The 13,019-nt window shown below is 34.9% G+C and overlaps 1 protein-coding gene across 1 annotated transcript in view; it reads right to left on the reverse strand.

Moving 5' to 3' along the window:
* Positions 1 to 13,019, reverse strand: part of LOC111052616 (RNA-binding protein 26) — a 116,120-nt gene that overhangs the window by 9,459 nt on the left and 93,642 nt on the right. The window contains exons 17-18 of the mRNA XM_039442144.1: positions 4,740 to 4,844; positions 1,639 to 1,838 (exon numbers count right to left, since the gene is read on the reverse strand). Of these exons, the coding sequence (XP_039298078.1) occupies positions 1,639 to 1,838; positions 4,740 to 4,844 (305 nt within the window). The remainder of the gene's footprint in view (positions 1 to 1,638; positions 1,839 to 4,739; positions 4,845 to 13,019) is intronic.

The following is a 13,019-nucleotide window of genomic DNA, read 5'->3' on the forward strand; positions in this document are numbered from 1 at the left end:
TACCGATTCTCGATACACCAACCTAATCAGCCAGATATGGACTGTTGGTTTGGGGCGCAGCAAATTACAACTTAATAGATTCAATTTTTAAAGCTCAGAAACGTAGGCTATTCTTAAGGTTATGACAAACAGAAACAACCTTTTTCGAACAAGTGAATTGTTCACCGAAAGTAGAGTTCTCAGCGTCAGACAGTTAGTTATATGTGTTAGTTTTAGTAATTTATACTAAGAAGAATACAAATTTTACCGATTTAATTTTCCATAGCCACAACACCAGAATTAGAAATCTGAATTTTCTTCTCGTTCCCAGAATGAAAACAGCTTTTGGTCAGAGATCTGTACAATATTTAGGTCCTAGAATTTACAATGAAATCCCGCAGATCGCAAAGAGCGAAATAAATATAAATAGATTTAAAAGAGCAGTACAGAATTGGTTATATGATACTGGCATTTACCAGACCGAGGAGCTCATTGTAAGTAAAAAGGATAGGATAAACTACTGTCATCTTCTTATAATATACTTATAAGTATTGTATCCTACCTTTAATAACTAACAAAACTTTATAACTAAAATTACTAACTAAATTTTTTATACATGTTTTAGAAAAGAATATTATGATCACCCCGACACATATTATTATAGTGGGGTATCATAATTAGGACCAAGCTTAGTATTAGCAACTTTATGTATGTATAATATAATAATTAGGTATATGTTTTGTCAATAAACTCCACTGGTTGCAATTCATTGGCAATCAGAGAAATTGTCATTATTATTAATCCTTCCTTTCCTTTCATGGCGCGCCGGTTCGTCTGAAAAAACGCCTCGTGTGTTTCGGCCCTTACTGAGCAGTGTAACTGGCGTATCGTGGAGCAGATACGCGTGTGATGTGTTATTATGAAAAGCATATTGCCATTTTGAAGCAAAAATCCAACCTCCTAACCTACCCTTTTACTTTTGATCATAGACATTTCTTTTTGGGTTTTGTTACCATTGCTTATTTAGTACATCGTTACCGGTCGATACTCGTTCTATTGAGCCGCAATCTTCTACTTTACCAATGAGTGATGAATCACTTTTGAAAATGAGTTCATGAAACTTGGAATCACTACAATACGTGAGTAAAAAAAATTGTTCATCAGATTTATTTATGTATTATTTATTCATATGGCTTTTATCGGCAGAGAGATCCTTTTGGATGTTCTGCCTTGCTGTATTACCCAATGTCATTTCCTATCAACACTCAAGTTTATAGGTTATATATTGGGTTCTTCATGTTTTCTCACTAAAAATTTGCACTTTCACTTCCTGAGCTTCTATTTTATAAAGTTTAAAATTAAAAAAAACTTATTTCTAAAGACAAATTCATATTTGAAAAGTAAACAAATATAAAATTTTAAATATACATCTAAATAATTGATGGCATGTCGAAATAAATGTGAAAGTATCGTGTGTTAATACACCGCAGATTCTTACAAAATATGATTGAACAACTTCTCAGATGTCATCGTGAGGTTGCCAACTTCATATCCTGATTGATCCGTCCTTCATGTGGATCAATTATGTATAGTAATTTGACTCGTTATTTATTGAAGCCCCCTCGTATAATTAAGAAAATATTATAAATGCTTCCATACCTTCCTCCCCTGTAGATTGTTCCTCTAGTAGGGAACGGAGTAACGGGAGGCGGAACTGCAGCTGGTTGCTCGCTTATCATTCCCAAAGTTTTGACTTGCATTTTCAACTCGAGAACCATTTTTTGCAACTTTGTTGTGTCTTTACCTTCCTGCTGCTGGTTGAAAATATCAAGCTCTGCATCTAATATCTTTCTTTGAGCCTGGAAACAAAATATTACACTTTTAATTCAAGTCTTCAGCTACGAGACCTGTACAAAAATATTACTCATGATTAATCGAAGACTCTGTTGCATATCCATACTTTTCACTATTAAAATTAAACTTGTATTTTAAAAACACTTAAGGAGTGAAAATGCACTTCCATTGGTAGTGAAGATTGTTTCAATCTGTTGTATGGTCATCATTAGACTGTCATTCAGTCAATACACCCTACATAACTGTCGATACAGTCTGATGATGACCATACAACAGATCGAAACAATCGTCACTACCAATGTAAGTGCATTTTCACTCCATAAGTGTTTTTTTTTTAATTCGAGTCTAGTATATTAGATTTTGACAAATTCATAAATTTTAAGAATATGGTAGCCCAGTGGTCTCCAACCTTTGTTATCCAAGGGCCACATTGTTAATTCTTGGGAGGCTTAGAGGGCCAATAATAAGAATGATGTACGTGGAATCTGACTTGTGGGGACACACACGACGGGGGGATTTGGGGGGTGTAAAATTATTATATTTCCATTAAAATAATATGAGGAGTTTCAAGTAGGTTTAATTGAAACACAGGAAGAAACAAACCAATTCATTTCAATACAAAGTTCAATTTATTGAGTGTAAAAAGGTCATACAATCCATGAATTCAGCAAGTTAAAACAAAATGATAACTTTTTTAATAGTAATAAGACAACTTGACAATACACGAATTTACAGAAAGTTACCAAGCTAAAAGAGAATACTTATTTTTAGTGAGAAGATTGCATTTCTTTTCCACTCAGAATGTCCGCTCATTTAGAATCAAACTTTGTGGTTCCGATCATTAAAATTGTTTTCAAATGTTCATCTGACAAAGAAGATCTGTATTTGGATTTAACAAACTTCATTTTTGAAAATGTCTGCTCACACTTGTAGGTAGATCCAAGGAGAGAAAACATAGCTTAAGCATGGTTTTTTATGTTTTTAGAGTCTTTTTCTGAGAGAGATATGTACAGTCCGTGCTAATATCTCGCAATGGTTGATCGTTTACAGCTTATTTTAAACTTATTAAGAAATGGAGTGGCTAGTAAGAGAAGAGTACTGAACTCACAGTTGTCAAAAATGTGTATAGATATAAATTTTTAAAAATCTGTAGCAATAACTCTCGGTCGAACGGACAATATCTATCCGCGGGCCGTAGGTTGGAGAGCCCTGTGGTAGCCTATTGGCATAGAGAAACAATAGCATAAGTAGATATCCCATAGTATAGGGCGTTAATGTCGCAACTTTTACTGTTATCTCAAGCCCTATACCATGGGATATCTACTTACGCTATTGTTTCTATCTATGCTATTGGTTAGTCTGTTGATTAATTGGTTAGTCTTCACTGATTTCTAGAGCCAAATTTAGCGTTTCGCAAAGAATGAATAATACTCATGTATTTTACAACATATCCAATAAGAACTATACTCAAATTTAGTTTGAGGATATTTCCCCAAATCAAATTCTATTGCGATACCCTAACAAATAAATGAATGAAGTTGGTGTAATATTCTAACAAAAACTGTTCTTCATGTACACTAGCATAGAATCTGGCGGATAGGATGAAGTATTGGCACAGAATAGGTACAGAATGGAAACTGTCAATAAAACGCCTATCTAATCAATGCTTTTTACATGGCGCAAATACTAGACACGTCACGTGACCTTGGGAAGTTCCAATCCTGGTTTTCTGATTGGCTCGTGGCAGTGAACGAAATCAATTGATCCGGATCATTAAAGTGATCCGAACCTACCATCAATACTATTACAATGCGGCGCTTCCTAACAAGATGGCGGATTTTTGCGACAGGGTACTAGCCAAGTTTCCATACTGTATGTATACTGTGGTATTGGATAGGAGGTAATAGGAGATGAAGTACTGGCGGATAGGAGGTAAGCAGTATTGAAAAAATGAACAAAAATGGTCATCAATTTTAAAAATCTATCTTATCTATTATAATTATCTCCATATTCGAATCCAAAGGTCCCTTTGAAAAGCATGGTTGAATCTCTTTTAAGCTTTCACATGCATTATAAAATAATTCACTGGTCCGAGTGGAAAATGTTGGAAACTAGACTAAAAAATAAATTACTTCATTAGACATCCACAACTTGAAAAATATGGAAATAATGGATCGACCAGATAAATTTTCAACAGATGCTTAGAGAGTTATCTACACAATTGTTCAGTACATGAAAATAAATTTTATATCTTGCATATCCTTCATTTAATGAAAAGATTAGTACATTTTTTTATTATTTCTTGATTCTATCATATACGAAAAATTATTATTATTATTTCTTGGGAAATCCTTGTTATACTATATATTCCAAAAATACGCTCATAATATTTCAGAATTAACGTATGAGGTCCACAGTGAATACCTAAATTTCATGTACAAATTATATAACAGTTATATAATTTGTACATGGAATTATTATTAAAATTATTATTCCCAATAAAAAGCCTTTTGTTTTATAGAGTAAAGTATCAGTATCAGTTACTGATAGATCATATAACAAGATTCCTTTAGCTTTAGATCATATAACAAAAATTATTATTCCCAATAAAAACCCTTTTTTTTATAAAGTGAAGTATCAGTATCAGTTACAGTTACTGATACTTTACTTTATAAAACAAAAGTGGTTTTATTGGGAATAATAATTTTTGTTATAATTCATTATTGAAATGAGGGCACATTACTAGATAAAAGTAATTGAATATTATTCTAACACTAGGTAAACAAAGTATTTCAATTACTATTTCTTTGCTCAATCTACATTTTAATTTATGATGTAATATTGAATACTGAATAGTTTCTATGTGAGATCAAAAGGTTTTTCAAAGTGAAAATTAACTACTATACCTCTTCTTTAGTCTTTTTCAGCGTATCAAGGGTAACCTTAGGTTTTGATTCAGTCATTTTATCGACATCAGCTGCTATTTCTTGCCTTGTTTTTTCAATATTATCCTGAAAACAAAAACATAATAGAAGTTTAAATGATTCAATGTATAAAAGCATGTAGAATGGTTATTAAAGCGTAAAATATAATACGAAATTTGTTTAAATACTGTTTTTGAAATTGGTTTTATGAATAATATAAGACGTAACATAATGTTGATTTCAATTGAATTGATTCATTGATTCAATCATAACATAACATATTCATTAAACCATAACAGTAGTGGTAATAAATAACATCAGCCGTATTTACTGAATACAAGCAAGTATATCTGTGTCTCCGCTAAAGCCACCTGTCTTTTTATATAGATAATAATGCTGTAATCAGCTGTCTCCAGTGGAACCTTTATTGCTTTGGGTGTTTTTCGGAGTGCTATGGTGGACTGCAATGGGGAGTGATCAGACCCAGTGGCGCATCGCCAACCCTCAATCTCTGAGGAATGACATCCTACAACTGTGTCATGACTCTCCCTGGTGTGGCCACCCAGGAGTAGAGAAAACGCTTGCAAGGGTACAACAGCAGTACTATTGGCCCAAACTGCGAGAGGATGTGCGAAAGTATGTGGGGGCATGTCACCAATGTGCACTCCGAAAAACACCCAAAGCAATAAAGGTTCCACTGGAGACAGCTCATGAACCAAACCAACCCTTTGAGCTCGTATCCATGGATATTGTGGGTCCTCTACCAGTCAGTCAGAAAGGAAATCGATACTATGTGAGCTTCATCGACCATTTCACACGGTATGCTGAAGCTCAGCCCTTGCAAGATCAGACAGCAGAAAGTATTGCCAATGCCTTTGCAACTCAGATCATAACAAGACATGTACATGGTGTACCTGGTAGACTCCTGACTGACCAGGGAAAGAATTTTGAATCCAAACTGTTTCGTGAAACATGTAGACTGTTGGGTATCAACAAGATTCGCACAACCCCCTATCATCCTGAAGGCAATGGAAGAGTGGAACGACTTCATCGAACACTAAGTGACACCATGGCCCACAATGTACAGCGAGATGGGACTGATTGGGATAAGTGGTTACCATATGCTTTGATGGCATATCGATCAGTACCACATACATCAACTGGGTATTCACCATATTATCTGTTGCATGGACGAGAGATGATATTACCTGGGAACACCCCTATCCCAAAGGATATCCAAGGACAAACTGTTGAGAAGCATCTGAAGTTATACCCATTGTTATTGTATAGTAGCTGATACAGCACTTAGAATAGTATATAAGCTCTAGTAATTAAGATTCTTTGTCTCATTTCTGTATTTTGGGCAGTCACTATGCCGGTTTGTTTCTTGAATAAATCTTTTTAAAAAGGATGTCACGTGTTCCATTTACTTAACTGGCGCCCGAACAAACGAGACCGCAGACGTTTCGGTAAAGTTCAATTAACTTTTTTTTCGCGACCAACTGTCTCGAATCCAAAACGCGAGTGTAACTCCTCATCTGCGGCCTACCCTCATCACTCTGGAACCAAGTGCACAGCCTTCCATCCTGGCAGAGAGAAACAACACCTGGCGGCCCCTAACCAACAGAGAACCAAGCGACACGGATTCATCCACGGACGAGGACCAGGACGATCCAAGTACGCTCTCCAAACCAGTTGTGAGTACCAAACAAAAGAACTTCATCAAACCCTCAAAACTGCATCCAGTCTTATCTTCAACTTCAGATATTTCAAAAATGGCAACAATCACTAAACCTATTCCACATGAACTCTTGAGATACATACCTCATTACGATGGTACTTCTCACAAGTTACATCAATTCATATCTACTTGCGAAGACCTTTCTATCGGCTACTGTGCTGATAACATTCAAGAAAAAGAAGCTAATCACTGGATTATTTTCAAAGCTGCTATGTGCAAACTTAAACTTACAGGTTTACTATTAGAAAATTTGATTTGTCAACTGAATGCTACACTTGTAAATACTTTTGTGCATGGAGTTCACCCAACATTAGGGTCACATTTGCAAGTACTACAAGTACAAGACCTAGATGATGCTAGGAATAAGTTAATAAACGATTGTAGTATTGTATTACAGCAACTACGCTACAAAACCACTATTGAAACAATGAACAGGGTAGATAGTAGGAAACATTCCAACAACACAACAACATTTAAAAATCCTAATTACGAACAAAACTTTCAAAAACAATGGTCACACGACAATTCTTTCGAACAAACACACAGACCCTTCCAAAGTAGACAACAATTTTCACCACACAATGTTCAACAAACTAACTTCCCCCAAAACTTTCAACAAAATTTTTCAAATCAAAGCTTCCAAAAACAAAACTATCGTCCAAACTTTCAACAAAATTTTTCAAATCAAAGCTTCCAAAAACAAAACTATCGTCCAAACTTTCAACAACAACGTTTTCCACAACAAAGCTTTCAGCAGCAAAACAGTAATTTCAAACCTAACACTCAAGTAAGTTCGTCAAACACAGTGTCTATGCGCACTCAAAGAACAGACCCTGTACAAAAATTGAAAACTTACAGATCACCATATGAAGTAAACTACTTAGAGGAAGAACCAGAAGATAACTACAATCAGAACCCGATTGAGGCTATGCAATGTCAAATAAACACTTTGACTGAATCACTCAACAAACTCACGAACCATTTTTTAGAGTCAGGCCCCCAGTTTTCGGAGGACCCCCCAAGCGACTCGACTTGAACATCTTAAACAAATCTCTTCCTTACTTTCTCGATCAAAAGAAAAGAAAATGGCTAGTAGACACAGGATCTGCTAAAAACTATATGCATCCATCATTGGTCTCTCCTGAGATCACTCGATACAAGGAAGACTTTATTGTAAAAACTCCTAATGGAGAAAGTAAAGGAAACGAATATATTTTTTTCAACACTGAAAATGTATTTTCCCAACCCCATAGAATAAAGATGTATATATTTGATTTCTCCACTAAGTATGACATACTTCTTGGAAATGAAACTTTACGTGCGTTTAAGATGAATGTAAACTTTGCTAATGATAAACTTGAATATAAGGATGGAATGAAAGAATTGTTGTTTTTGCTAGATAATAAGAGTGTTACATTACAACCAGGCTACAACGTGATCTCAATCCCGGTTAAGTCAGCCCCAAATGTAACAACAGGATTAATTAAAGAAGTGAATACAGATGTATATACTGTTGAAGAAGGTATTGTAGAAATCACTGATAATAAATGTAAATGTGTTGTTTTTTCAAATGAGCTTCTGACTATCTATCCGGAGCCCATGGATGTAGAAGATGTAGAAGAAATTATAGAGCCAAAACAATTCACGACCAATTGTCCTGAAAACTTGGCAGATATAATTCAAGATATACCATCTCTATTACGAACAAGTCACATGAACGAGGAAGAAAAACTTAAAATAATTAGCCTAGTTCAGCAGTTCCCTGAAATAATAAAACGAGAAAATGATCCCTTGAGTAGTACAAATTTGCTAAAACATACAATCAATACGAAAGACGATCTTCCCGTCTACACAAAAAACTACAGATACCCACAGATTTATAGGGAAGATATTGAATTTGAAATCGACAAACTACTAAAAAACAAAATTATCCAACACTCCAATTCGCCATACAACAGCCCTATTTGGGTGGTTCCCAAAAAACCTGATGCATCAGGCAAGCGGAAAATCCGTATGGTTCTAGATTACCGTAAATTGAATGATAAAACTATTGATGATAAATTCCCCCTACCCAACATTGAAGATCTGTTTGGCAAAATAGGCAGGGCTACATACTTTTCAGCCATTGATCTGGCCTCCGGTTTTCATCAAATCCAAATGGACCCGCAATCCGTACCTAAGACAGCTTTCTCAACAGAGCACGGACATTACGAGTTTTTACGTATGCCGTTTGGGTTAAAGAATGCACCCCCTACGTTTCAGAGGGCCATGAACATAATTTTTTCAAGAATGACCAATGTACTAGTCTACATGGATGATATAATAATTTTCTCTGATAGCCTTGAGGAACATTTAAAGCATTTGAAATCGGCATTTACGAAACTAAAAGAACACAATTTGAAAATTCAACTTGATAAAACTGAGTTTTTCAAGCGTGAGTTGTTGTATTTAGGGCACATCATTTCGGAAAAAGGTGTGATGCCTAACCCCTCTAAAGTTGAAGCCATAAAAAACTTTCCAATCCCTAAGACCGCCAAAGAAATCAAACAATTTCTTGGACTGACCGGTTACTATCGCAAAATGATTAGAAACTATGCTAAAATAGCTAAACCACTCACTGCTGCTTTGAGAAAAGATGTAAAGATCAATCCCAATAGCAAGGACTACAGGGAGGCTTTTGAAAATTTGAAACTAATGTTACAAAACAGCCCCATCCTACAATTACCTGACTTCTCGAAACAGTTTCTTGTCACCACAGACGCGAGCAACTTTGCCATCGGAGGTGTATTGTCCCAAAAGTTTGATGGTAATGACCTCCCAATAGCCTATGCATCACGAACACTTAATAAGAGTGAGGTTAACTTATCGACTATAGAAAAAGAGCTACTTGCTATTGTATGGGTATGCAAACATTTCAGACCATATCTATACGGACGAAAATTTTTGATTCAAACAGACCACAAACCTTTACAATGGCTTAGAAACATAAAAGAACCTAATTCAAAACTACTCAGATGGAAGTTACTTTTAGATGAATTTGACTTTGAGATTAATTACGTGCAGGGAAAAACCAATCACGTGGCAGATGCACTGTCCCGCATACCCTCGCAGCCCATCAATTTAATGGACAACGATGATAATGACTTTTTAGGCTTCGGCAACGAAGACCTACCCTTTCATGGCTTTGACGACATAAACGTAGACGATTTGATTCAGTTGAATAGTAACGATGACCCACCACCGATAGATGATCCTAATGGTTATCTTGATGACATCGCGAATGCTTTAACTCGATTCAATAACCAAGATGATGCTAATGCTAATACTTCTGAGCCCCATGATATGGAAAATAATGATTGTGGTACTGGTAGCTCTGTTTTCGATATGAATGACTATATTCTTCTTCGTGAAGACAATGCCGATCATACCGATACTCATCAACCAACTAAAGAAATTGACGACAATGCTTTACCAATTCATAATGACACTGACAGCCTTGTGACAATTCATTCAGCAGACAGTTCAAATGAACAAATTCAGATAGTAGACGACGATAAAATATTGAACGTTGAACATAATCAGATACTTATTGAACGCGGAAACAAAACACCTACCCTTCAGAAAATTTTTGATAAGAACAGACTCCTTCTCTGTTTTCAAGACCCCTTAGATTTCGAACACATAAACAAATTTTGTTTAGAATACCTGAAACCGAATACCACATATGGTGTATATTGTTCAAAAGATGGTTTATTGAGTAATCAGTACGAATCAATGTTTAACAACTTTGCTAAAGTCATTAAGGAAAGTTTCAACTCAGTTAAGATTAAGCGGTATAAAAAAGTTAATCTTGACATTACTGATCCCGACGAACAAAAAGAAGTAGTTTCCAATTATCATACTGGAAAAACCTATCATAGAGGAATTTCAGAGAGTTACTCACACATTCGACGACGGTACTATTGGCCTTCAATGATGCGTGATATTACTAACTTCATAAACAAATGCCCAATATGTTTAAAGACTAAATACGAACGTCGTCCCATTCGTGCAGAATACAAAGTATCCCCTACTCCTACAAAGCCCTTTGAAAAACTGCAACTTGATGCCTTTCAGTATGACAAACGTAAATTTTTATCAATCATCGACTGTTTCTCCAAACGACTCGTAGTCTACCCCCTCACGAGTCTTAATCAAATCGAGGTAAAAGACCATCTCTTCGACTATTTTTCTCTCTATCAGATGGACAACGGCAGAGAATTTGACAACGCTGGTTTACGTGATTTTCTAAAACTTTATGAAGTCGAACCTTATTATGTTACCCCTGGTCATCCAGACTCGCAAGGGTTAATTGAAAGAACTCACTCCACTCTAATTGAACTTTTAAATTCTATCCAACTTCAAAATAGAAATAATACCACTGAAGCCAACATGAAAACGGCCGTGATTGCGTTCAATAACACACTCAATTCCACCTTAAAAATGACACCAATGGAAATAACATTCGGCATCTCTGAGAATTCTTTTCTGAATGACACTACAGAACAACTTATCACTGAAGAGCGTACAAAAGAGTATCATGATAGGTTACAGCTTATACATAGATTGGTAAAAGATAAGGTAGAGATGGAAAAACAAACTAGGACAGAATTATTGAATAAGAATAGGGAAACAGACGTCGAAATCCCCGAAGCCCCGTTTATTAAAACAACCTTCAATAAAAAGAACAAGCCAAAATTCTTCCAAGTACAATATGATAAACAACAAAATGTTGCTACAAATTCCAGAGCAATTCAAAAACGACCATTCAAAATCCATCCTAATAGGATGAAACGACCACGGAAAATAGTTAAAAAGAAAAATAATAAATTTGTTTCAGAACAAGATGATCCTCATTCTCCTGCTGCTGGTCCCAGCAATGTCGTATAAAGTAACGGACTTGACCAAATCATCTGGCATTACACCAGTTCGAGTACAGAACTCCTTCATTATAAATGGCACATACACATACATGCACAACATAAACATTACACGACTACATGTTGAACTAACACATATTGAAGACTCTGTAAACCTTTTAAGAGCTAAGGATAGTGATAAGAATCGTTGTAATATTTTACGTTTGTATTTAGATGATATTAAGTTAAAATTTGATCATATTCATATAAATAATCTTAGAATTAAGAGAGTTCTCATAAACGGACTTGGTTCCGCAATAAACTGGATTACAGGAAATATGGACTCTGACGACAAAGCGAAATATGACAAAATTTTAGAGAAAGTGCAAGCAAGTGAATATCATTTAGAGCATAATGTCGAAAATCAATTGTCAATCAATAGAAACTTGATACACAAATTTAACAATGGGATTGATGTCATTCATGCCAACAATGTCAAGCTGAAAAATTATTTTAATTCAATCACCACTCAATTCACTTCAATAGAGCTAACTCAACAACATTCTTTCTTATTCAACACATTGACTCTCATAAAAAATAAAATAGACGATATTATGGTGAGCTTAGAATTTTGTCGACTAAACATAATCCATTCAAGTATTCTGTCTAGAAACGAATTGTCTTTATTAATTCATTCGGCTAAATTGTCTCTCATTTCTGATGAACCCGAAATTTTGTGGCAGCTAGGGTCTGCACATTGTCATGTGAAAGATGATTTCATTACTTATTTTATACAATTGCCTTTGTATTCTCATGCCTATGAGACATTTTTTCTCCTATCTTACCCAGTCGTAAAAGGAAATGAGTTGCGAACAATTGTTGAACATCCGTCCTTCATAATTCGAAAAGATAACTCATTGTTTACAGGAGATTGTTTACTAATAAGAAATAATTATTATTGTAAGAATATGTCTAGAATAGTTAATAAGTGTATAAGTCAACTTTTAGACGATAAGGACCTTCATGATTGTAAATCTTTGGTTATAAGTGAGGCTCAACCTTTTATAAGATACATTCAAGTCATAAATAAATATTTAATGTTCAATATTACTACTTGCACTATAAGTAAACAAAATCAAAACATTACAATTTATCCAAGGAAGACTCAATTACTGAACCTTGAAGAATCAGAAAAGCTGTTTAATTTTTTAGAACCATACGTTTATTGGGAAAGCATTGTATCCTTACCCTCAGAACAACCTGCGAGAACACTATATACAAATCTATCTTTCGACTTGATCCATAAAGCTAATCTAAATATAGAACCACTAGAAATTATAGAGGATTTTACAGCTGAAAGCAATTACCTACTTCATTATATTCTTATCCCAATTGGATTTTTTGTGCTGTTGATAATAATTGCAGTTATTTATTACAAATGTAAAATCTCATTGAAATTTTGTAATCGAAATATTCCTGATAAGAAACAAATAGCTTGTAACTTAGGCGGACCGTACCTCCCAACCGAAACTCCTACTTGAAAAATTGTTCTCACACTTTTGTATTAGTATGTATTGATAACTTAGTTGAGTATTATTTTATATTGTTTTTAACCAGTTTTTG

The sequence above is a fragment of the Nilaparvata lugens genome, chromosome X (genome assembly GCF_014356525.2).
Source record: "Nilaparvata lugens isolate BPH chromosome X, ASM1435652v1, whole genome shotgun sequence".
NCBI classification, from domain to species: domain Eukaryota; kingdom Metazoa; phylum Arthropoda; class Insecta; order Hemiptera; family Delphacidae; genus Nilaparvata; species Nilaparvata lugens.